The sequence below is a fragment of the Kwoniella dejecticola genome, chromosome 3 (assembly GCF_000512565.2).
Source record: "Kwoniella dejecticola CBS 10117 chromosome 3, complete sequence".
Lineage (NCBI taxonomy): Eukaryota > Fungi > Basidiomycota > Tremellomycetes > Tremellales > Cryptococcaceae > Kwoniella > Kwoniella dejecticola.
The window spans coordinates 2,126,456-2,148,601 of record NC_089303.1 but is presented as its reverse complement, the minus strand read 5'-3'; the positions used below and the strand labels follow the sequence as shown (position 1 = coordinate 2,148,601).

Here is a 22,146-nt window from a genome sequence, read left to right as displayed (position 1 = left end):
TTTGAGGATAGGCATAGCGTCAGCGCATGGTACACCGCCAAGGATGATAACGTGATCTTCGCGGGCAAAGTGCTCACGTCAAAACTGGTTGATTTCTAGATTGCCCCCATAACCAATGATGCTGATTCCTTCGGTACTCAGACTATCTCGAGATATCTACTCAATTCTTCCTCTCTGGTCGGAACTCGCGTAGTCGACCTGACTTTCCGTTGTTGTCCGTCGAACTGTGTCCCAGCTGATCTCAGGTGGGCGCGCTGGTTTGCAAGGTCTCGCGATGTTAGTGCGCTATGTCAAATAGGGTAGCTCACAGATGTTGAAGGTTGGGGAACTAGCAGGACCGGAGATTGATTTGCTGGATAGGTCCCGTCAGGCGGTATTGAAAGGCGTATGTGAACGGAACAGCCTGTGTTTCTGCCACTGTTGAAGTCGGTATACAGCTGTTTGACGAGAAGAGCGCAACGAGTGTATGAATGAATGGATGATATATCAATGCCCTGTGTGGGAATTGGAATCGCTCAGTCATGCGTTGGGATATGGTGAAGATACGTCTCTGTCTGGAGAGGGGTCAAGGTTTAAAACAGGACAGGAATTATGTTTAATCAGATGCATCATTCGACCGACTGACTCACCGACTTGGCTTGATTTGGGTATATCCCCCTCCGATATCCTCCTATTCCTAATATATGACCATGTTCCCCCTTCCTTATGCTTTTATATTTGAGCTATCCAGTCGTATTGACGATGAGCTTTGGTTGGATAATTATCTTTGTTATGATAAATTGAGAAAGGATAAGGACGAGTGTGTATGGTATGTGCTGATTGCTGATTGCTGATTGCTTTGGCACTTCTTGGATTTCCCTCCACTTTGACTCTCGGAACCAAACTTCCTGAACCTATTCAATTGCTGCCAACAGATGGCAGTGGATCAAATGATTTGTGTTTCAATCAAGATGTGTCTCTGATGATGTTATATCTGTGTGTCTGCGTCAAGGTGAAGGTGAAGGTGAAGCGGATGGATGCTTTATGCAGGAACGAATGAGTGCCATTTGGTATTGGTATAGGCGCAATTGGTGACTGTCGAGGTTAGCGCGTAATGCTAGTCTATAATTATCAATTATCAATTGTCATGCATTTCTCGGTTCTCATCATCCGCCACTCTCCCATCTCAGGATATCAATTCCCTTTTAGTAGCATTTAGGCAATTCCCTTCCAAAAGATCTATATTTACGTAAACCAGAAATCAAACCAAACTTGTAAAGGGGAATCCGGCGGCCAATGACGCCGAGCTATAGGGTTACAGGGTTAAGGTACCAGTTTTCTGGACGTCAGGGTCACATGATTGTCAAAACGATGATGAGCGACGGTGTGGAGATGGGGTCCAAGTGTCGAGATAGCAAATGCGCACAAACCCCATGTCCCCATCTCGGGGTGACTGGCTCAGAACAATGCTCGCTTTCCATGAAACCTGATGACTACGCATGGAGAAAGACACAGACACCACGATGAATAGTCCATTCCGACGGTTATATGCATTCCGTTCATATGTATAAAGGAGTCACAACGGACAGACTTCCACTCAAGACAACGCTCATTCTGAACCTGTACTATGAAGCTATGTAAAGTGCTATGACTGAGGTGGTCTGATGCCCTGTTCTGTCTAGTTGAGCGACGAAATTCCAAAGAAAGCAAGATTAGAATACTTTAGCCAAGATCTTATCCTTGATGTTTGTAGGCGGGTTCTCATCTTTCTCCTGCTGATAATGCGCATTAAGAGCATCGAAAAATTCCAAATCGGTGGTAAGGTCCACATCCTTTGATTTGTGGAAAGGCAACTTGGCGAAGATTTTGAAACCGAGAGCAATACCTCCGGAGAGAGCGATGATACCGTAATTGAAGATGAAGGTAGCCACGTCCCAATTGCCCTTTAGGAAGACGCCGTATCCTTGGAGGAACAAGAAGAAGGGTGCCCAGAACAATGCCCAATACCCAGCGTAAGGTTGTAATTTCGATACGACAGGTAAGAAAGTCTTCCTGTCGATTCCTTGTACTTTCATCGCTTTGTTGAATCGTACCCAGGTGATAGCCATGATGGTCCAGTTCAACATCGTAGCCGCCGTACAGAAGTTCAAGATCCAGTTGAGTACTTTAGCGGATCCCGATCCGAGGGCGAGGTAAGCCAAACAAGATAAAGTCATAACCACGATTACCGACCAGTAAGGGGTTCCTTTGCTGTTGACCTTCGTAAGGAATCTCGGAGCCCGTCTCTCGAGAGCGAGGGCGTGGAGTGATCGGGAAGCGTTGAAGGTGTATGCGTTACCACCGGACAAGACGCAAGTGAGGAGTGCGGCATTGACGATGGAAGGTAAGACGGGGATCTGAAGTCTGGTCATTGAGATCACGTATGGGGATTTACCAGCGTAGGTCTTGGATTTACCGAGGGTAAGAGTCTCGTCGTTGTAAGGAACCAAGATACCGACACAGATACAACCACCGATGAAGAAGATGACCAATCGAGCCATCAGAGTTTTGAGCGCTCGAGGGACGGTTCGCCGAGGGTCTTTGGCTTCACCGGCAATCATCGAAATGTATTCGGGACCACCCATGCAGAAACCGGCAACATTGACGGCATTGATGAATGACTCCAATCGAGTGGAGGGGCTGTCACCGGCCCAAGGACCAGGGTTCTTCCAGTGTCGGAAACCGAATTTATCGTGGAGGGGGTTTCCACCGACCATTGCAATGAAGGTGTAAAGGATCAGACCAATAGCCAATAAGACTTTACCGAGAGCAAGCCAGACTAGCGAACCGGCCTTGTGTCAGCTCATTATAATATGCTGAACCGCTGATAGCAGGACTCACACTCGACTTCTCCGAAGAGATCAGCTCGGTACACGTTGATTGCAAGGTAGAAGATGAGAGAGACTGTGATCAAGATGGCTGGGTTCTTATCGTATCCCCAGTACTCCACCAAAGTGTTGATGATGGTCGCCTCAAAAATGACGAAAGAGGTTTGAGCGAACTAATGTTCCGAGTCAGCATGATATCCATGCTACACTCCGCTGGCCAGTCTCATTCACGAAGTGGTTCCAACCAGCCATGACACCTAAAGATGGGTCGACCATTCGACCAGCCAATCGGATGAAAGATCCATCCATAGGAAACAAGGTGACGATTTCCATTTCTGTGCTCAGCAGCTTAGCGCATGTAGCAAAAGTCCGGAAACGGAATAATCGTTAGATACTCACGACATTGTGCGATAGACCAAATTACAGTAGCCCAAAAGATGAAAGCGATCAACAGACAGACAGGACCTGAGAGTACTCCTGCACCGATCGCGACAAACAGTGCAGCACCTATAACATAGACGCAGATTAGTTTCTTCACTCGTCGAGAATCAGGTTAAAATTATCAGACGCTTACCAATGGCTCCGGCAATTGCGGACAGCTGGATTTGTCTAGGATTCAATCGTCTATGATTGACCGAGTGCGCAATAGCTCCAGCCATATCATAGTCGACATTAGGCGCATTAACTTCGTTGGCGCCAATGTAAGCTTCGGACTTGTCGTCCTCGTGCGTCTTCAGATGCTCCATCGTATTCGCGGTCGGGTCCATGTTCGAAGTTGTAACCGGACTCGTATTCGTATCCGTGCAGTGTGTACTGTTGAACGTTTGGTATGCACTTCCTGGTTTGGATTTAGGAGTTATGTTTCGGAAACGTCGAATCCAACCTTTGAAGTCCGCCTTATATATTGTGGATCGAGAGATAGACGTTTGGTGTTATCTTTGATTCATCTTTCCGTTGATTGGGAGGTAAGATGGGGCTCTTTCCCATGTAAAACATCTGACCTGGGGTAAGAGTCTCTCTTTTGGATTCCTAGATAATGTATCGCACCGTCTACCTATAAAAAAGGAGTCCAAGGAGATGCTAAGGGTGAAAATGACGTTAGACATAGTATAATAGGATCTTGGTAGGGTTTGGAAGGTGGAGAAGGTGATGAAGGGGAGGAAGGAGAGTCTTTGATCTACCATTGATTGGGAAACCGATGAAAACCTTGGGTAACACCCCGTAAAAGCCGAAATGCTTGGTATCTACCTTGATATCCGGACCGGTCAGACGGCTCAAGTGACCTGAAAGACACAGAGTTACACCCTCAGTGGGATTTGCGGGCACCAATAAGAGTCATGTGGTTAGTAGTGGAAATGTGGAAATTAAAGGAGCGTATATGTTTATCTTGAACATGTCGAAACAGCGTTTTTGCTAGTCTACATGCGTCGATGCGGAGTCCATGGAGTTCATTTTGATCAGGGTCGAAAAGACCGGTTAACGGCAATACCGTTCAACCCTCTGATAACGTATCGTCTCCGTTTCTTGGACCAGGGATACCGGAAAACATACTCTGGTCACCAAGATAGCGAGATAGCGAAATTAGATGCCTTGAGGTCCGTTTATCTATGAGTGTTACTTTAGCGCTGGCAAGCGCTCAGTCATTTGGAGTCCAAAATGAAGTAGACCAGCTTATGACCGGCGACGGAGAGTATCTTAATGAGCGGCCAACTGAACAGTACACCGTATATAGTTCGAAAGGAATGTACTCGTAAAGGACAAATTGACCAGCTTTCGTTAACGATATTTCTTCATAACACTTTGACTTGTCATCTTTCACCCGATAACACTCGCTGAAGTATACAGAATGACCGTCCAACCTCCTCAAAGCCTCGTGACCATCGACGCGTCTGAGCCTCTCGAGAAGATCTACGAGATCATCGCTCGTGATGGTGGAGTTATCGTTTCCAACTTGCTCTCCCCTGAACTCTTGCAAGAATGCATGCAAGCCATCGAACCGCATTTCGCTACTCGAGACACCTACAAGTCCAAGTCAACCCACGAAGAGCTCGGTGCCGACTTCTTCCCGGAGGGATCCAAGAGGGTGTACGCTTTGTTATCGAAGATTCCTGATCAATTGACCAAAATTATGAGACTGGCTGTTTGGCAGGGTATCATGGGTAAATTCCTCAAGTGAGTACCGCCTTTCGATGACGATGTGTGTGTGTGTGTGTGTACGCTCATGGCTGATGAATGCGACTTCATCATCCGATCAATAGCGATGAATACTATTCCTACACTGGTGAAAACCACCTTCCTCAAAAATCAGGCTACATGCTTGCTTCTACCGCTGCTCTTCGATTAGTCCCCGGTGCCAAACCTCAACCCTTACATCGAGTATGTCCTACATTTCCTATTGGTTAAGTCGTCACAGTCAGAAGCTGATAGGAGATCTGATGGGTTTTAGGATCAAATCGCTTACATGGTGCGACCTGATCCCTCCAACCCCCTTTTCACTCCCATGGTAGGATGTCTTATCGCTGGGTCCAAGTGTACCTACAAGAACGGAGCGACCGCTGTCATCCCCGGATCCCACTTGTGGGGTCCAGACAGATTCCCCAAGAGATCAGAGTGCACATACGCCGAGATGGAGCCTGGATCTGCTTTGTTCTGTTTGGGATCAACATACCATGCTGCAGGTGAAAACATCTGCGAGCCCACGGATCCAGATGCTCTCAGAACTCTGTTCGCTGTCTTCGGTCAAAGGGATTACTACAGGCAAGACCAAGAAGAGATTCTCTCGACACCCATTGAGATCGCTAGGAAGTTGCCAGAGGATATCCTCAAACTTGCTGGATACCGTTAGTTTTGATCTTCTCATCAAACCTTCCGTTCACATCGTGCCATGCTAATTTCGTGTTTGATATCTGCAGACAAAGCTGTTGGAGGTGTCGGTTATGTTGAGGATCACCAGAGTCCCCATGAATTCCTGAACACCGATTATGGATTGGGCAAATTCGTTCCACAGGCTATCAAGAATGCTTTATAGATATATATATACACATGTGTGTTTGTCAAGGCTAGTTCCGCAGTATATACCCTTTGTCACATGCACAACATTTTGGGCTATCGTAACAACACTTGCAGATGTTCCTTTCTGAGTTTCCTTCTCGATGCAGACCAATGTGTCACTTGAGATTAGACATCGAATTCCTGGTAGTACACTTCGGGGCTTACGATGGAGAGGGCAGGAGTACACAGACAGCAGCGTGACGCGCAGGTACTTGTCGCATGCAAGTTCGTTCTACAAACGGGTATGCATGCTCATCAGCTTCCCTTGTATGCTTACGGCTGTACACTTGACAGATCCCTGCAGTGTAGACAGATTACGTAAGGATGTTGCGACCGGAGTCATGATAGGATCAACAAGTCATGTCACAGGGATTACATGCGGGTTTGAATTCCTTGACTTGTTTTCCATCTCTTTCCCTGTTACTGTATCTCCTCTCGGGCTACTCAATCAAGACAATCAACTCCGGCAAGTACAACAATAACAACAGCGTCGAGGGCTCCGCTTCGTACCTGAGATCAGCCGACCAAGAGAAATAGATAAGCATTTGTCAACTTCGACAAATCTCAAACGAAGAAGGATAATATCCTAAACGAAAAGGACGTTGTTGGGTTTCTTTATTCTTCAAGCAGATGCCGATATAGCAAAAAAGGTGTACATTGCGATAGTGCCTGAGGAGAGATGGTGTACACCACCGCGTGCGAGCGATGTCGGAAGATGCGTATGAAGTAAGTTTCTGCCATAGACTTTGTGTTCTGGGTGTGGGCGACTGATAATGAATTGACTGATATCAGGTGCGAAAGGCCGTCTCGGGGGCAGAACGAGACTGAGATATGCGAGAGATGTACTCTTGATCATGCAGAATGTATCACGAAGAAACGCAGGGTGGGACGACAGCCCGGAGTAAAGAATAGGAAGACGCGAGAGATGAAGGAGAAGGCTCAAGGTCCATATTTCGGTAGTAGGGAATCTCATTTGGCTCGTGACCAAGCAGATCTGCCCAATCCACTACAAGTACTGGCTTCTGAAGCTGTCAGACGTCAAAGTACACCAGAGTGAGTTCAAATGACTAGTGGTCATAGTGCATTGGGAAACAACTGACAATATGGAGGACAATGGCAGGTCGGATGATGCTATGTCAACCCCTCCTCAGCCGATACCATCAGCCCCTCGCGATAGCGAAAGTATACTGGACAGATACTCCGAGTGGACCAACAAAGTGCATGGCATGACTGGAAGAGGATATCTGACGAAGCGGATAGATAAGCTCTTATCGGGAGAGAATCCCAAACCGTCAACGGAGAGAGAAGAACCATCGGTATTTTCTGGAAGGACTGATGTGAGTGTCCACCCACATGGCAGAGTCAAGATAAGGAGAACTGACAGCTGTCAATTTTCATAGATGGCGCGACCAGACGCAGCACCAGAACACGATGTGATCACCTTGCAGATGTTACCGCTCTCGGAGGCGCAGAGGCTTTTCGATTCGTGAGTAGCTGTTCGGGCTTTATTCAGAATCTGCTGAAGTGCGATCATAGCTTCATGAAGCATCTCACTAACGGTTCGATGTATTTTGATCCGAAAATACATTCTCTACCCTTCATCCGATCCCGAAGTTCATTCCTACTGGCGACGATCCTGACAGTAGCGTCGGGCTACAAAGCTTTGTGCTCTTCAAGTGTCCTACACGCCCAACTATCCATTCACACGAATCGATTGGTGTCGTGGATCCGAGATCACAATCTTAAGTCGATAGAAATCGTTCAGGGATTATTGCTATTAGCGAGCTGGATAGAAATACCGCATACTCTGAGTCGCGATAAGACCTGGGCGTATGTCTCTTACGCTACTGCTCTAGCAGTGGAGTTGCGGCTGGATTCGCCATTGCCATTCTGCGTATCGACAGACCCCATTTATTCACCAGAGATACACGATTTACTGGTCAGGAACGCTCATAGAGTCTGTCTTCTGCTCTATATACATGACAGGGTAGGTCTTACGCTTCGGATATCACTCGCCGCGGTGAAAAATAAGCTGAAGGCGTGCGTTGCAAGAATATGGCAATGGTAGCCGGACGTTATCCAATATTCCCAGAATCAACCGTTTCATCGCAGGTCAATCTGGACAAATGGGGCAAACACGAGGTCAGTCTCTGATTTGATGAGAAAGGCGAAGGATCTGACTTTTTGTAGCGTGCATACATATATGACGGTCCCATCTGTGCTTCAGTATCATTGCGAAAGATAATTGTGAGTTTAAGTCGTGCTTGATTTAAGCTAAAACTGCATTAAGACGGAAACGCACCATCGCCTAGCAGTATCGAACGCAGTCGGTTTCAGAACAAATATGAACCTCATCGAGCAGGCCATGTCGGACTGGCGCACAAAGTGGGCAATGGAGATAACCAGTGAGTCAGCTTGAGAGGAACGGCAAAACATGGAATTGATCGTCTTGCTTTTTAGGTACTTTGGAATACGACATAATCGCGCGATTTTCCACTTTTGTCTTAGCCTTAACACTCCTCAAAAAAGACCATGAAGATGACCAAGACGATATCGAAGCTCGCAAAGCATGCGAAACTCTGGCGTTTGAGGTCTGTTGTGCATCTATCAACAGTTACAAGTCTTGGTCTGGTATTCTGAATTCCGCAACGTTTGAGTGAGTCCATCTTTGCATGATCTGCAATCGTCTGCCATGTTGCATCTCACGGGCTGATTGAGGCGAACACATATTGCAGCACGAGTATGGTAGCTTTCTGCGCTATATATACTCTTCAATCGATCAATCGGTCAGACGCGATATATCTCTCAGACTGGTCGGTATTCCGCTTAGCTACGATTCAAGAATTGATCTCCGAATTAGAAATTCAAGCTCGGGTGCGACATGATGTGGACACCGAAAACAGCATGAGTGTCGTTGATGCAATGGCCAGACAGCTATCTCGAGGAGTAAATCTCATATTGATCAAGAAGCAAGTCGGTCAAGGCCTTCGATCTATACCTTCGGTTGAAGCATCGAATAATTCTTGCGTATACGATTACGGTGAACCCTTATATCCGACCCAAAGTGCGAATGTTTTCGCCTTAGAAAGCAATCACGATAATCCTGTGGATGCACAATCACATGAACAGCTGGCACCACAACCGCAAGCTCATGTTTCACAAAATCAACTCGTACCGCATCCACAAGAAACCCTTCAACAGCAACACTCCCAACAGCAAGCGTTCCCAATGCAAGAGACTGGGATGGACGATTTAACACAATTGCTCTTTTCGAACAACGCTATCCCGTTCATACCTGAATGGAACCTTGAAAGTCTTCTTCCTGACGCTACTTTTAATTGGGATCATCAACTAAACTTCTCGGGCCAGGCATCGAACGGGAACGATGACCAGCACAACAATATCAACCAAAACGCTATACCATTCTTCGGATTCGACTAAACGGATGCACAGTCATTGTATTTCTTCACACTGAGTTGTACTATGATGAATATACGTTGTATGCATTATTATTGATTCTATTACTTTGGCGCAGCATTCTAATACATCGATGCCGCTTTGACACCTCCCTCTGGTGTGCCTGAAAAGCTTTGCCGGGTTCCAGGGTTTCCTTGAGTTGTCTCGATTCATCATACGGTATGGGATTTAGTGCTTCTTGTGACCGTTCTCCTTGGCCATATCTACAGGTTCGACTTGCAGATTGTTTCCGATAGTGCCGCTACCTTCATCAACGTTCTCACGGACGACGGTAGAGTTTGCACGGTTTCTGTGGTAGAATGGCAGTTCTGGTGGCGAGTAGAACAACAGCATTGGTACACCCACTATCATAGATACCTCATCAACATCAAGAATAGGGTCAACGATGAATCAGAAATCGAAATGACTTACATAAAGCACCACCAATGACTTCAGGGAAAAGAAAATTGATTAGCGCTCTATATCGTAGCGAGTCTCAGAGGGTTGGTTGACTCACTGTTTCCGATCAAAGAAGGGATCATGGAATGACCGATATATTTACCGACCGAGACATCGGCGCCGTTCAGCATACCGATGGGGATGTAGTACATATTGCTGTTCATGAAATGAATCTTAGCTGACATGACTGGAAGAATACGCCTGGGAATATCGGGCAAGAGGGTCGACACTTACACAATAACATGCTCGAAGCCCAAGAAGACAAAGGCAAAAGCGGGGAAATGCAGAGCAGCAATTTTCGAGATAGTCTCCCTCGCGCCCGCTCCCAGCCAAACAGCAAGGCAGACTAGGAAATTACAGCCGATACCTCGCAACAAGCAGGCGCCCCATGGCTCGGAGGTCTTGGTGACTGCTACACCTGCCGAGTAGGTGACAAGCGCTTCAGTGCTGTACAGTTTGGAGTAGTGTGCTAGTAGGGCCCGTCAAAATGAGCCGTGCTGTTCTTCTTCGCGTGTCAGTATGAAATATGAGATCATCATACCGAGGAAAGCAACATAGGTTAAAGCCCCAGCCATATTACCGAAGAACACTATAAGCCAATTGACGGGTAGCTCCCATAGCTTGGTTCGTCTCTTGATGGACGTCATAATGAGGATCACTAGATTCATGTAATTGTACAATCAGCGGTGAACATCTTGCCGTAGGGGATATAAGCTTGGCAGATGGAAGAATGGTGCTCACTGAAGTTTGCAGTACACAGCTCTTGCCCTGTTAGAACTAACATGATCTGCGATGTATCTCTCGATCAGCTTTGAATTCGCGTCGAAAACATGGGCTTGTTTCCAGTAACACTCACCAAACCCATAGGAAAGATGAGGGCAGCGACCAAATTAATGATACCGGGGTACTGGGTCCGCAAAGTACCGGTCCCTCCGGTGAAGATTTGCACGGACATGGCCCCGAAATTGAGCTGGCATATCCAAATCAGGAATAAGCTTCTCTGCCTAGAGCGCACTGCTGATCATGAACGTCAACGTACCATCCATGCAGCCATCCATGCTTTGAAGAAGGTAACATAGTATTTCTGGGCCACCTTCTTCTCACCTACGGTGAGCATAACTATACGTTCGAAGGTCATCAGCTCTCATCATTTCACGGGGAGGAGGAAGAAGGTTCGAAACGACATACGGGCCGTGACTTCAGCGGGAGTGAGTGTATCCATTATTATTGAGGAACTCGAACTAGACGTGCGCGTTCTTGCAGATATTCGAGGTTCTCGAAATGTCTTATTGTTGTCAGAAATGAACAGCTGTGAAGGTAATTGTGTGCTTAGACTTATATACAATGCCCAGCAGTAGTGCCCCGCCAGATCTGTTATGCAAAGCCTTAATTCTCGATCACTCAAAACAATGAATTTCCATTCTTATCTGGCGAAAATCAATCTGGCGACCAATAAGATCACACACAGGCATCCAACAGATAAGAGGAGTTCAACGGTGTCTGAATGGATGCGCCACTATTGACGACTAGCTCATTTCTCTTTTCGAGCTTTACCAAAGATCTTCTTTTTCATCTCGGCAACATTGTTGACCTCGCCAAGAACTGGGGTTGCAGGGGAAGGACCATATCTGACAGGGTATTCCAATATGAAGTGAGGTGGAGCGATCCCCATTGGAGAGCCAGCTTCAAAGTGGAACTATAGATAAGGAAGCGGAAGTCGCCTTCTTCCGCCTCGCGCTAAAACGCGGTCACTGGTTGCAACGTCATTAAAAAGACAAAAAAACAGAGAAAAAAGCCTGTACCTTGGAAAAACCTCCCGGTGATTACGTTACGCCCTGCCAGACACGCATGATTTTCAAAGATAAGAGATTTTCTTATCTCTGATCCACAAGAGACGTGCCGAAACGCTGCCGAAGCAGGTTTGATCGGCGTTGATCGATTCCAGCGATTCTAAGTCGCTCGATTATGGGGACCGTGATTGGTCGAGTGCACTAAGAGATAAGGATGTGCCGGATTTTGCCACTAGAAGACCGATACTTCCGAGGGAGAATTCCTGCCGAAGAATGTTATCCCAATAAGAGCGATTGCTTCCGTTCCTGCCGTCCTCTTTCTTGACTATCCACAGAGATAAGGTGCGTGTAAGCGGAGGATGAATGGGGTGCGGTGTGATTGGATGACTCTTGCTTGGAAATGCCAAGACAATACCCTGTAAAGTATCTTCGTGCCATCCGCTATTTACAGTTTATTTTTGGTCAAGTTTCGATGGCTCATAAACGGACCAAGTCTTCGCTTGTAACTATTGCTACTTGAGAGGCCTTTCATTCACCAATATCAGTCTACTGAGAAAGCGTGTTCGGCTCGACAATCAACATGGCTATCGAATATGAGCCCTCTGGCTCAGACTCCTCGGAACGGATTCAAGTCATGGTAGTAGGATTAGGGATGGTCGGCATCGGTGAGTGCCATTGCGTTCACATTTGTAAGGGAGATCCGGATGTAGCTGACTAATCTCGGTAGCGTTCATCGAGAAGATGTTGACGCTTGATACCGCTGGAAAGTACTTCATCAGAACATGTGGCGAAGAGCCAGTCGTAGCATACAACCGTGTGGGACTTACCGGTCAGGATCAATCTATCTCTCTTTCTGTCGATCCAAGCTCATAGCTTAAACTGACTGGACGGTAACGCAGAGTATTTCCAACATCGGAATATCGAGGACTTATACCTAAACGATGTCTCTTGGTACGCGGAGCAGAATCCCGAGCATTTTGCTTTCCACATCGGAGAGCAAGTTATGACGATCAACACAGAAGACAAGGTGGTTCATACATCCAAGGATAATTCGTACAAGTATGTGGTGATATCTTCTGGCGAAGTTTATCGCTAAATACACGCCCATAGGTACGATATACTTGTGTTGGCTACCGGGTCCGTTGCGGGTCTACCTCCATATATGACAGCGGAACGAGCGAAAACTACGAAGGGCGTCTTTGTATATCGAAGTATCGCCGATCTCGAAGCCATCATCAAATACGGTGAGAGACCGGAGGTCACCCGAGCATCAGTCATCGGAGGAGGTGTAAGTATCCTGGTCTGAGATCCGTGGATCCTTCTTGGCTCATGGACTGTTCTAGCTACTCGGACTCGAAGCTGCAAAGGCGGTGTATGACATGAAGATACCCAACGTATCTATCTTGGTCAGACAAGACTATCCACTCAACAGGCAGCTCGATTCCTCGGCGGGCGAATTGGTGTTGAAGAAGATAGAAAAGATGGGTGTGGAAGTCAAAACCCGCTGTGAACCTTCTTCCATTATCACGCGTCAGAACGAAGAAGGAGAAGAGGTTTTCGAGGGATTTCACATCAAGGGTGAGAAGATAGAATCGGATATGGTCATTTTCGCTATTGGTATTGCGCCACGAGACGATCTAGCTCGATCGAGCGGAATCGAAGTGGAGCCCAAAGGGGGAATAAAAGTGGGAGATGATCTTCAGACGAGCGCAAAAGGGGTGTATGCGATTGGGGAATGTGCTAGTTGGAGAGGCAACTTTTATGGTTTGATTGCTCCAGGTGTTGAGATGGCGGATATACTGGCTTTCAACTTGGTAAATCAACCTTCTCTCATGTTCGGGTCAAGCTGACTGATCGGGTGACTCCTTTGTGTGGATAGACTCAAACAGAGGGCACAGCTGCTCATGTACCCCGGTCGATGAACCCGCCGGACTTGTCAACTCGACTTAAGCTCATGGGCGTCGACGTTGCCTCTTTCGGAGACTACTTCGCGGATATCCGAGCTCAAGCGGCCAAGCCAAAACCAAAGTCAGACCCCGTCGCAGAGGGTGAAGTGGCGATCTCTCAAGCGAAACCCTCTAAACATCGTAAATTAGCCGCGGACGGACCTATACAATGTTTGACGTATCATGATCCGTTCTCGGCAACGTATAAGAAGTACATTTTCACGGAAGATGGTCAACACTTGCTAGGCGGAATGATGATCGGCGATGTTGGCGATTTCACCAAATTGGTAGCTATAACCAAGAAAAAGAAGAAGCTCGACGTACCTCCTTCAGACTTTATCCTGGGAGCGAAAAAGGCTGGTGCGGAGGATGATGGAGGTGATCTGGAGGATGATGCGGTAGTTTGTTCTTGTCATAATGTAACGAAAGGGGCTATTGGGACATGTGTGAAAGGGGGTTTGACGGACTTGGCGGCTGTGAAAACAAAGACGAAAGCTGGATCAGGGTGTGGGGGATGTGTACCATTGATAACGAATATCTTCAAGGCCGAAATGAAGAAGTCCGGTCATCAAGTATCCACAGCGTAAGTTCAGTCCAGTCGCTTGTTGGAGTAAGCGATATATTTATGCTGATACTCTTATTTCAAAGCCTTTGTCCTCACTTCAAAATGTCCAGACAAGATCTATTCCAAATAATCAAAATCAAGAAACTCCGAGATTTCCACACCATTAACGAGACAGTCGGTAGTCCCGGTACCGTCGGCTGCGAGATATGTAAACCTGCAGTTGCGTCCATCCTGTCAAGTCTGTACAACGAGCACGTGATGAAAGTCGAACACCACCATAATCAAGATACGAATGATCGATTCCTTGCCAACATCCAGCGGAACGGTACTTTCTCCGTAGTTCCTCGTATACCCGGAGGCGAAATCAGTCCAGATAAATTAGTCGCCATCGGGAAGATTGCTAGCGAGTACGGTCTTTATACAAAAATTACTGGAGGTCAAAGGATCGATCTGTTCGGAGCGTCTAAGCCTGACTTACCTGATATATGGGCGAAACTCCATGCGGCAGGCTTGGAATCAGGTCACGCGTATGGTAAATCCCTCAGAACGGTCAAGTCTTGTGTAGGGACGACGTGGTGCAGATTTGGTGTAGGAGACTCAGTGGGACTGGCGATTGATCTGGAGAACAGGTATAGAGGTGTCAGGAGTCCGCATAAGTTTAAAGGTGGTGTCTCGGGATGCGTGAGGGAATGCGCGGAGGCGCAAAGTAAAGATTTTGGTTTGATAGCCACGGATAAAGGCTGGAACAGTGAGTGATATCCACCTGGTTGTCATATTTCATGGAAAGAGGTAAAACGAGCTGATGAGGGGATAATTCCAGTCTTTGTTGGTGGGAATGGAGGTATGAAACCTAGACATGCCCAACTATTCGCTCAAGATGTGCCACCTTCAAAAGTAGTCAGGATAATCGACCGATATGTGAGTGATAATGCTTTTTCTCCGCAGACAGGTGGTCAATGCTGACTGTCAATCATACCGCGTAGTTGATGTACTATATCAGAACGGCCGATAGGCTAGTGCGTACTGCTCCATGGCTTGAATCCTTAGAAGGTGGTATCGAGGTGAGTATCCTTTAAAATTATACTAGGTATCGCTTTTAGACGGGATCTTGATGGTGGAATTGCGATTTTTGTAGAAACTGCGGAAAGTGATTCTTGAAGACGAGCTCGGTATATGCGCAGACCTGGACGCAGAGATGGATAGTCTGATCGGGACATACGAAGACGAATGGAAGAAAGCAGTCGAAGATCCCAATACGCGAAAACGCTTCCGCCAATTCGTCAACACCGTAAGTGAAGTTGATCATCGCAAAGCTCGATGAGCTCGCTGTGGACAGCGTGTTGATTGAAGAATGAATCGAAAATGGTTGCAGGACGAACGAAAGCCTGCGATCGATATCATTACAGAACGAGGCCAAAAGCGAGCAGCAGATTGGCCTAGAGATTTCCCTTCTCAGAAATTTGAAAGACAGCATCTCGGAACGCCCGAAGATCAGTGGCAGTGGGTCGATCTAGCTAATGTCGATGATCTGGAGATCAACGAATCTAATACAACGTCAGTCGGTTCGCTCCTTCTATCTTGTAATTCTGGCTTGAGGTCGATGAGATGACTGTGTACGAGAGAGCTTCGTCATGGTAATAACCCGCTGACGATCATTTTATGCCGATATGTCGATAGGTCTGTGGCTGTACGATACGGCACCGACACCCAATTAGCAATATTCCACGTCCCGAACAAAGGGCTATACGCGACTCAGCAGATGTGTCCCCACAAACGGGCGTTCGTATTGGACCATGGGATCGTAGGGGACGATAAGAACGGGGAATTATATGTGTCTTGCCCGTGAGTTGAGTCAATCTGTTTTAACATTCTTGCATGCCGTGCAATGTACGAGCACATGTCATGAGAACGAGAATGAGAGTGATATTGATAATGAGAGCCGAAAACTGATGTCCCTTCACTTAACTCAATCTTCAGACTGCACAAGAGGAACTTCAAACTGGATGGAGGGGATTGCACAAACGACGAATCCCTCAAAATCCTCACTTTCAATGCTAGGATAGGCGGGGCAGATAACAAATCTGTTCAAGTGAAGTTACCCCCTCCAGAAGATCTGGATGAAGTGATCGGTTCGTCCAAGTGTGAGTGATACAGTATCTCCACAATCGAAGCGAGGTGTTGCCTGGCTGGCTGGCTGGCCTTGCCAGGCGAGGCGAGGCGAGGGGACGGTATTAGTGACAGGTAGTCTAGGTGATCCTCGAAGCTGATGAGACGTTATATACGGTATTTTCAATGTGCAAATTACTCTAGGGATGGTGAAAAAAGCTACGGCAGAAGCATTCGGTAAAAACTCCGCCACTTCCATCGAAATTATCGCTCCGTCCGGTGAGATTGACAGTCAGGACAACACGAAGGTGAATGGAATCAACAATGGACAAGGAGAAGCGGGATGCGGTACGAGTACGAGTACGGGTGGTTGTGGGAATCACGCTTTGGAATGGTAGTTCAGTCGTCTGTGTGGCAGGGTTTCGGAAAGTTCGGAAGAAACCAACGCCAGTCATTTTGTATTCGTATAGGTTGTAAAGGCTCTGATAATCATTGTAGATGAATGTAGAATGATTGATACGAATGATGCTCATGATGTTTCCTTCTTTGGCCACTACGTAGCACGTGACCCCTCTCCGATGCTCTTGCTCCATGCTACAGTCTAGGAAGCATGAGAGTCGTGTTCAATCGTTCAATCACCACTATACTTGTACTCGAGCAAGGTATCATCCGGAAGACCACCAATTTGCTACAGCATTTTTAGTCTGTTATATATCTAGGATGGAATGCATCAGATATCATAACAAGATCGCAAGGATATATCGTGGATTGACTACAGTATAAAAGCACAAAAACAAACTCGTACACCCTTCGGAGATTAATCGATCATTATTATTTAACGGAATCTGGATCGAAAATACAGCAGCAAAATGATCAAGAGAAAAGAACAAGATCAAGTGATTTGCTTATGAAATCTTGTATTCGGTAATGATCACGTTGGAGTCTAGTTGAATTTACCGCTCTTACTCAACAACACACTCCCACTCCCGCTATTCGTACTACTCGTAGTACTCTGTCTGTGGGGATGAGGCACAGGCGCAGGTCTATGTGCTGATAGACTCCCATTCCTAGAAAGGGGGTTGTTTGATGCACTTTGAGCTTGCGCTTGGGGTCGAATGACAGATACTCCTGCAGCTCCACCTGCTGCTCGTCGAGTGACTTGGGATTCTTCTTGTACGTAAGAAGCGTACGATGCCAAAGATCGTCGATGGATATCCTAAGGACATGAAGGATTTTCAGTGAAACGCTCAATAAAGATAGATGATCGTCAGATCATGGAAGTGCAATATCGTGTACTCACTGTTCCCCCTGTCAACGTAGCTGATATCTTTGCGCTGGATCTCTTGGAGATCGAATATCCGGTATTCCCATCTCCAGCTCTACGACTTTGCTCCTCGTCCTCCTCATCGTCGACATCGATATAAGTATTTCTTCGTTGTTTCAATGCTCGTGCACGAGGATCATTGGGAAGTATCAGAGCGTCTTCGTCCATATCATCCATCGCAAGATCTTCAACAGTTTTCTGATGAATACAAAATCATTAGCAAATCACCCTTCATCGTGATTGTTGCGGTAGCTATGCACCAAGAGCGAGATAGATATATAGAAATTGAAATACTCACCCCTTCGTTCATTCGAGCACGCGCTCTAAGCATATCAGCCTTTTCCCTCGCAGTCAACCTCGGCGCTATATCGACTTCCTCCTGGAGCGTCTCTCCGGGTTCCCTAGTCATAGTCATGAATGACCAGCCTCCTCCTCCTCGAGGCATATTATCCATGTCGAAGAAGGGCGTCTCATCGATATCATCTTCATCGGATTCCAGGTCAACTTCGTAGACTCGCTTGAAGACATTGGCTTCTCCCTCTGTTTAGTGCAGCGTGTATCAGCGCGGTACCAGTCAAGCCGAACCCATTCCAAAGGCCAAGGGAAGCAAAGATGGTATGAATGATAGAGCGACGTACCAAGTTTATCCAGACCATCCTCTCGATCTAATCTCCTCTTCTTTCGCTCCTTCTTACTCCACCTCTTCCTTTTGCCTCCCAGCTCATCATCGGACCCAGACTCATCATCGACGAAATCCTTGCCTCGTTTCTTCGTCCGGTATTGACCTTCCGTAATCTTCCGAGCTTCTTGCTCCAGCCGGAAATCATCCGCCTCTTGAATCTCGCTAATTGCCGATAGAGATTTCAGCATGCCACTCGCCGATTTTTAACAGCAATTGGAAGGGGCTTACCGATTCTTCTGGTTCGCCAATTCATCTTGCCTTCTCCTTTCTTCCTCATCAACATGCTGATCATCTACCAGACCCTCCAAAAACGTATCTTGCTCGTCATCGTCATCGTCATCCTCATTCTCGGCTGCTCCGAATGGCATCGCCCATCCATTATCTTCGTCCGACTCTTCAGCTTGCTCATCTACCATCCTACTTTTCAATTTAGGTTTCTGAGGCCTGGAAGCAGCTTTCATCATTCGATCAAAGACTGTTCTATTCTGAGATTGAGGTTGAGCAGGTTGAGCGGGCTGCGTAGGGGATAACATGATACTATTGCCTTCGACATCAGGGTCAGATACACGTCTTCGTAATCTGCTAAACGTTTCTTCTTCCTCATCCTCCTCTTGTGTTTGTGTCGGTGATCCAACTATAGCATGACGATCGATAGACGACGTGCCCATTTGGGTGGGAGTCTGAGTCTGTTTTCCATATGGCGTTTGTTGCGTTTGCGTCTGTGTTTGACCGTCGAACATCGATACATCTGATAGTCCGCCCAGATTGCGTCTGGCCGACGAGATTTGAGTATCCTCATATACAGCAGTAGGAGGTTTCGTTTGAGTGAACAGTCTAAAAATTGTTTTTGCGCCTCAGCTTAATAGCAATGATGATGAGATGAAATGGAAGCACATGCTCAGGTTGACTCACCCTCTTTCGTTGATGTACTGTTTCTTAGGTTGCTCCATCTCCTGCATTCTCTCCATGGCAGCTTCCTCAATCTCAGCAGCTATCAAGTTGTTGTCCCTTTCCACTTGAGTTTTAGATATTTGGACTTCGGGCAAGATCGCTTGAGACGGTAAGAAGCCTCCCTGATGATCGGCTCGCAAACCTGCAAATGCGTCTCCCTACGCGCTCATCAGCTCAAGATTCCAAGCGACACTGGCCTGACTGTAGTAATAGTAAAAATCAAAGCCAATTCTGGCACTTACGTCTGCCATTGGGTCCGCAGCTTGAGTCGCGCCGAACAGCTGAGAGAAACCTTGTGATGCATCTCCAAATCCACCCAAATCAAACCCTCCAAATCCATCATCCGCTGTACTAGATTTCAAGGTCGCGGAAGATTGAGGTTGGTCTTCTTGTCGTGGTACTTCTTTTGCAGAAGATGGTTTCGCATTATCCTCATCATCAGAATCAAATGCCACTCTGGCTGAAGCCCTTGGTTTTCGCTTGAACATCGGATTGACCTCTTCCTCCTCTTCCTCATCGTCCTCCAGGGTTTCCGGGATCACATCCACAATATTTTCAATTCCTTCTTCCCCTTGGTCGACCGCTTCTTCATCGGGTTCAGCTTCAGAGCCTGAGCCTTCGTCTTCACCGCTCCACACCATTCGTTCTTCTTCCTCCTCTTCCCCTTCTTCCGGATTATACTCCTCATCGTCCTCATCCTCAACCTTGTCCCCGTCCGCATCTTCCGGCTGGTCTCCCTCGACCTGCGTCTCTGGAATCTGGATGATCTGTTCTTGTCTTCCTGGAAGCATTTTCACCCTTCCGTAATCTTCCTCTTTCTTTCTAGCTATCAACGAGATTTGTTGTTGATGCTTAGCCACGATAAATTTGTTGAACTCTTCATTACTCAGCGCTTCGTCTCTGCCCTTCTTCTGAGTGGAAGGTCTAGCACCTCCATTCTGCAATTTCTGATTGGAATGGCTGAATGCTTTCCCAGCAAAATCGACGTAGGTCTCGCTAATCCCCTCGGTGTGATTTTTGTTCTTGTGTAATTTGCCTGCTCGAGCTAAGAACCCTTGTTTCTGCTTCGAGATCGTACTCTGGTTATTGCTTTTGGACAAGATCGCTTTGGCTCCCGGGACTTGTCGCCCATTCAGCGCCTTCTGAACAAAGACGTCTTTCTTCGGGGTGGGTTCGTTATCGATCTCGAAGTCCGATTCCTCCTCTTCTTCCGGTGGTCCATCCGAAGAGGGTTTTGCCGGCTCCATGTTCAGCTTCATGGGTTTCTGCTGCTGTTGACGTGCGGCAATAGCTTGTCTTTTGAATTCTTCCAGCTTCTTCCGCCTAGCTTCTCTGTCATCTCTCTTCTTCTCCTCATCCAAGAAGCGCATAAGATCCTGTCCCTCTTCACCCTCATCGTCAAGTATGTTCGCTTTCCCTTTGCCCTTATCTCTTCTGGCGATTGGAGTGGGCGTGTTAGGGTTCTCGATTGATATTCTTGAGGTCGAGGTCGTCCCCAATTCGCGTCGGTGGCCCGATGAGGGAGTCCAAGATATTATTTCATCGTCTGGGGGTGTCTGTTGGCTCGGACTCGTAGCAGGAGATCTGCCAAAAGTAAGTCCTGGTACGTCACTTTTATTCTCGCTGAAAGTGATCATATAAGCCGTTATCTGGTTTTTGAGGCTGAGGGACTTACATCTTAGTTCGGACGGCAACGTTCGCTTGGGCCAGCCAAGCAGTTATGGGCAATCGGGAGGGTTCAGGTCGAGAGAATGCGACAGGACGTTCTGCAAGCGAATCACTAGGTGAGCTGGGACTGATGCGCTCACCATCGCCAAGGTGACAACCTACCTCGATGAGCCCGAGCGATATCTTTCTCCATTTCGGCCTTGTCAGCTTTGTTCAAGCCCTATAACAGGAATCAGCTTTTCCCACAGCAGTGTCTCGCAGGCTTTTTCTTGAGCTTACTCTGGATGCCCGGCTCTTCTTTTCGCGGGGTTCATCGTCTTCCTCGTTGTCAAACAAATCGTCCAGTCCGTCCAATGCAGAAGATTGGGGATGACGAACCGCTTCAGCTTCTGCTAAAGCTCTAGCTTGCGTTTCTTTCTGCACTCGAGCTTCTTCATCCTTTCTGAGATATTCTGCCATGTTCTCATTGTCCTCCTCATCACTCTCATCGGCGCTGCGAGCAATCGACCTGGAAGGCGGAGGCGAACTTCCTCTTTCCGTGGTCGATGCTTCTCCTTCATACACTTGGTCGGGTGTTGCACTCCGCGAAGTATCTTTCGCGAACAAGGGTGGATCATCTTCGTCATTGCCTGATTCTTCATCTGACAGAATGATCCGCTTGGGTTTCGCATTGGCACCTGATTTGCGTATGGGAAACATCGTCTCTTCGGCAGTATCAGATGATTGGGCCTGTAAAGCGCGGGCAGGGGCTATCGGTGGTGATGATCGTTGGGGAGAAGTGGCTGTATCTGGTAAGGAAGTCAAGGATGAAGTCTGGGCTAATGGCGTCGTTCCTTTCGGTGGAGCCAGATTTGTGTACGGAGGTCGAGGGGTGGTTTGTTGATTCGTGTCGAGCGCTTTCAAACCTCTTGCCTGCCTTCGTAGCCTCTCCATCTCCTTTCTAGCCTCTTCAAGATCGTCCACCTCCTCGGTATTGTCGGAAGACGGGGCATCGAGCTTCGATAATTCCTGGCGCCACGATTGATTGACACTCGACCATCGATCGAGCAGGGCTTTCGACGGTGATGTATATGCTGGCTGAGCTGAGACGATGGAGCTGGAAGACGAAGTCTCGGCTAAGGGAGGAGGAGAGGCTGGTCTAGCTCGTCCATACGTCCTCTTGGGTGCGGGTCGGGGAGCTGGAATGTCCAGCGTATCTGACGAGGGAGGTGGCAAGGAAGTGAGGGATGAGGTTGACATGGTGAAGTTTGGCACCGCTGCGCTTCCAGCGCGATGAGCGGGTCTGAGCGTAATCGATTTGCG

The 22,146-nt window shown here is 47.4% G+C and overlaps 6 protein-coding genes across 6 annotated transcripts; 3 read left to right on the top strand and 3 right to left on the bottom strand.

The window, feature by feature from the left end:
* Positions 1-1,691: 1,691 nt before the first annotated feature.
* On the bottom strand, positions 1,692-3,613 carry I303_103159 (uncharacterized protein; the record flags this gene model as incomplete). Its single annotated transcript, XM_018406504.1, has 5 exons — positions 1,692-2,797; positions 2,860-3,019; positions 3,078-3,181; positions 3,246-3,353; positions 3,421-3,613. 5 exons carry the CDS (start codon positions 3,611-3,613, stop codon positions 1,692-1,694), a joined length of 1,671 nt encoding a protein of 556 aa, XP_018264998.1.
* A 1,079-nt stretch (positions 3,614-4,692) lies between these two features.
* On the top strand, positions 4,693-5,874 carry I303_103158 (uncharacterized protein; the record flags this gene model as incomplete). Its single annotated transcript, XM_018406503.1, has 4 exons — positions 4,693-5,018; positions 5,105-5,222; positions 5,293-5,686; positions 5,759-5,874. The coding sequence occupies 4 exons, from the start codon at positions 4,693-4,695 to the stop codon at positions 5,872-5,874; spliced, it is 954 nt and encodes a 317-aa protein (XP_018264997.1).
* A 702-nt stretch (positions 5,875-6,576) lies between these two features.
* Positions 6,577-9,338, top strand: I303_103157 (uncharacterized protein; the record flags this gene model as incomplete). Its single annotated transcript, XM_018406502.2, has 10 exons — positions 6,577-6,623; positions 6,690-6,950; positions 7,018-7,234; positions 7,298-7,383; positions 7,434-7,884; positions 7,950-8,039; positions 8,088-8,144; positions 8,188-8,302; positions 8,358-8,553; positions 8,633-9,338. The coding sequence occupies 10 exons, from the start codon at positions 6,577-6,579 to the stop codon at positions 9,336-9,338; spliced, it is 2,226 nt and encodes a 741-aa protein (XP_018264996.2).
* A 204-nt stretch (positions 9,339-9,542) lies between these two features.
* Positions 9,543-11,034, bottom strand: I303_103156 (uncharacterized protein; the record flags this gene model as incomplete). Its single annotated transcript, XM_018406501.1, has 9 exons — positions 9,543-9,718; positions 9,786-9,803; positions 9,871-9,968; positions 10,047-10,281; positions 10,354-10,470; positions 10,554-10,599; positions 10,669-10,782; positions 10,852-10,931; positions 11,001-11,034. 9 exons carry the CDS (start codon positions 11,032-11,034, stop codon positions 9,543-9,545), a joined length of 918 nt encoding a protein of 305 aa, XP_018264995.1.
* A 1,148-nt stretch (positions 11,035-12,182) lies between these two features.
* On the top strand, positions 12,183-16,617 carry I303_103155 (nitrite reductase [NAD(P)H], large subunit; the record flags this gene model as incomplete). The annotated part of the gene is made up of 14 exons (XM_018406500.1): positions 12,183-12,267; positions 12,330-12,431; positions 12,502-12,661; positions 12,713-12,890; positions 12,946-13,416; positions 13,482-14,131; positions 14,197-14,861; positions 14,934-15,031; positions 15,097-15,174; positions 15,249-15,401; positions 15,486-15,667; positions 15,791-15,955; positions 16,091-16,254; positions 16,424-16,617. 14 exons carry the CDS (start codon positions 12,183-12,185, stop codon positions 16,615-16,617), a joined length of 3,345 nt encoding a protein of 1,114 aa, XP_018264994.1.
* Positions 16,618-17,162: 545 nt separating this feature from the next.
* On the bottom strand, positions 17,163-22,083 carry I303_103154 (uncharacterized protein; the record flags this gene model as incomplete). Its single annotated transcript, XM_018406499.1, has 10 exons — positions 17,163-17,435; positions 17,520-17,741; positions 17,842-18,083; positions 18,182-18,387; positions 18,454-19,059; positions 19,138-19,334; positions 19,419-20,799; positions 20,852-20,942; positions 21,007-21,064; positions 21,124-22,083. The coding sequence occupies 10 exons, from the start codon at positions 22,081-22,083 to the stop codon at positions 17,163-17,165; spliced, it is 4,236 nt and encodes a 1,411-aa protein (XP_018264993.1).
* Between the last annotated feature and the right edge of the window lie 63 nt (positions 22,084-22,146).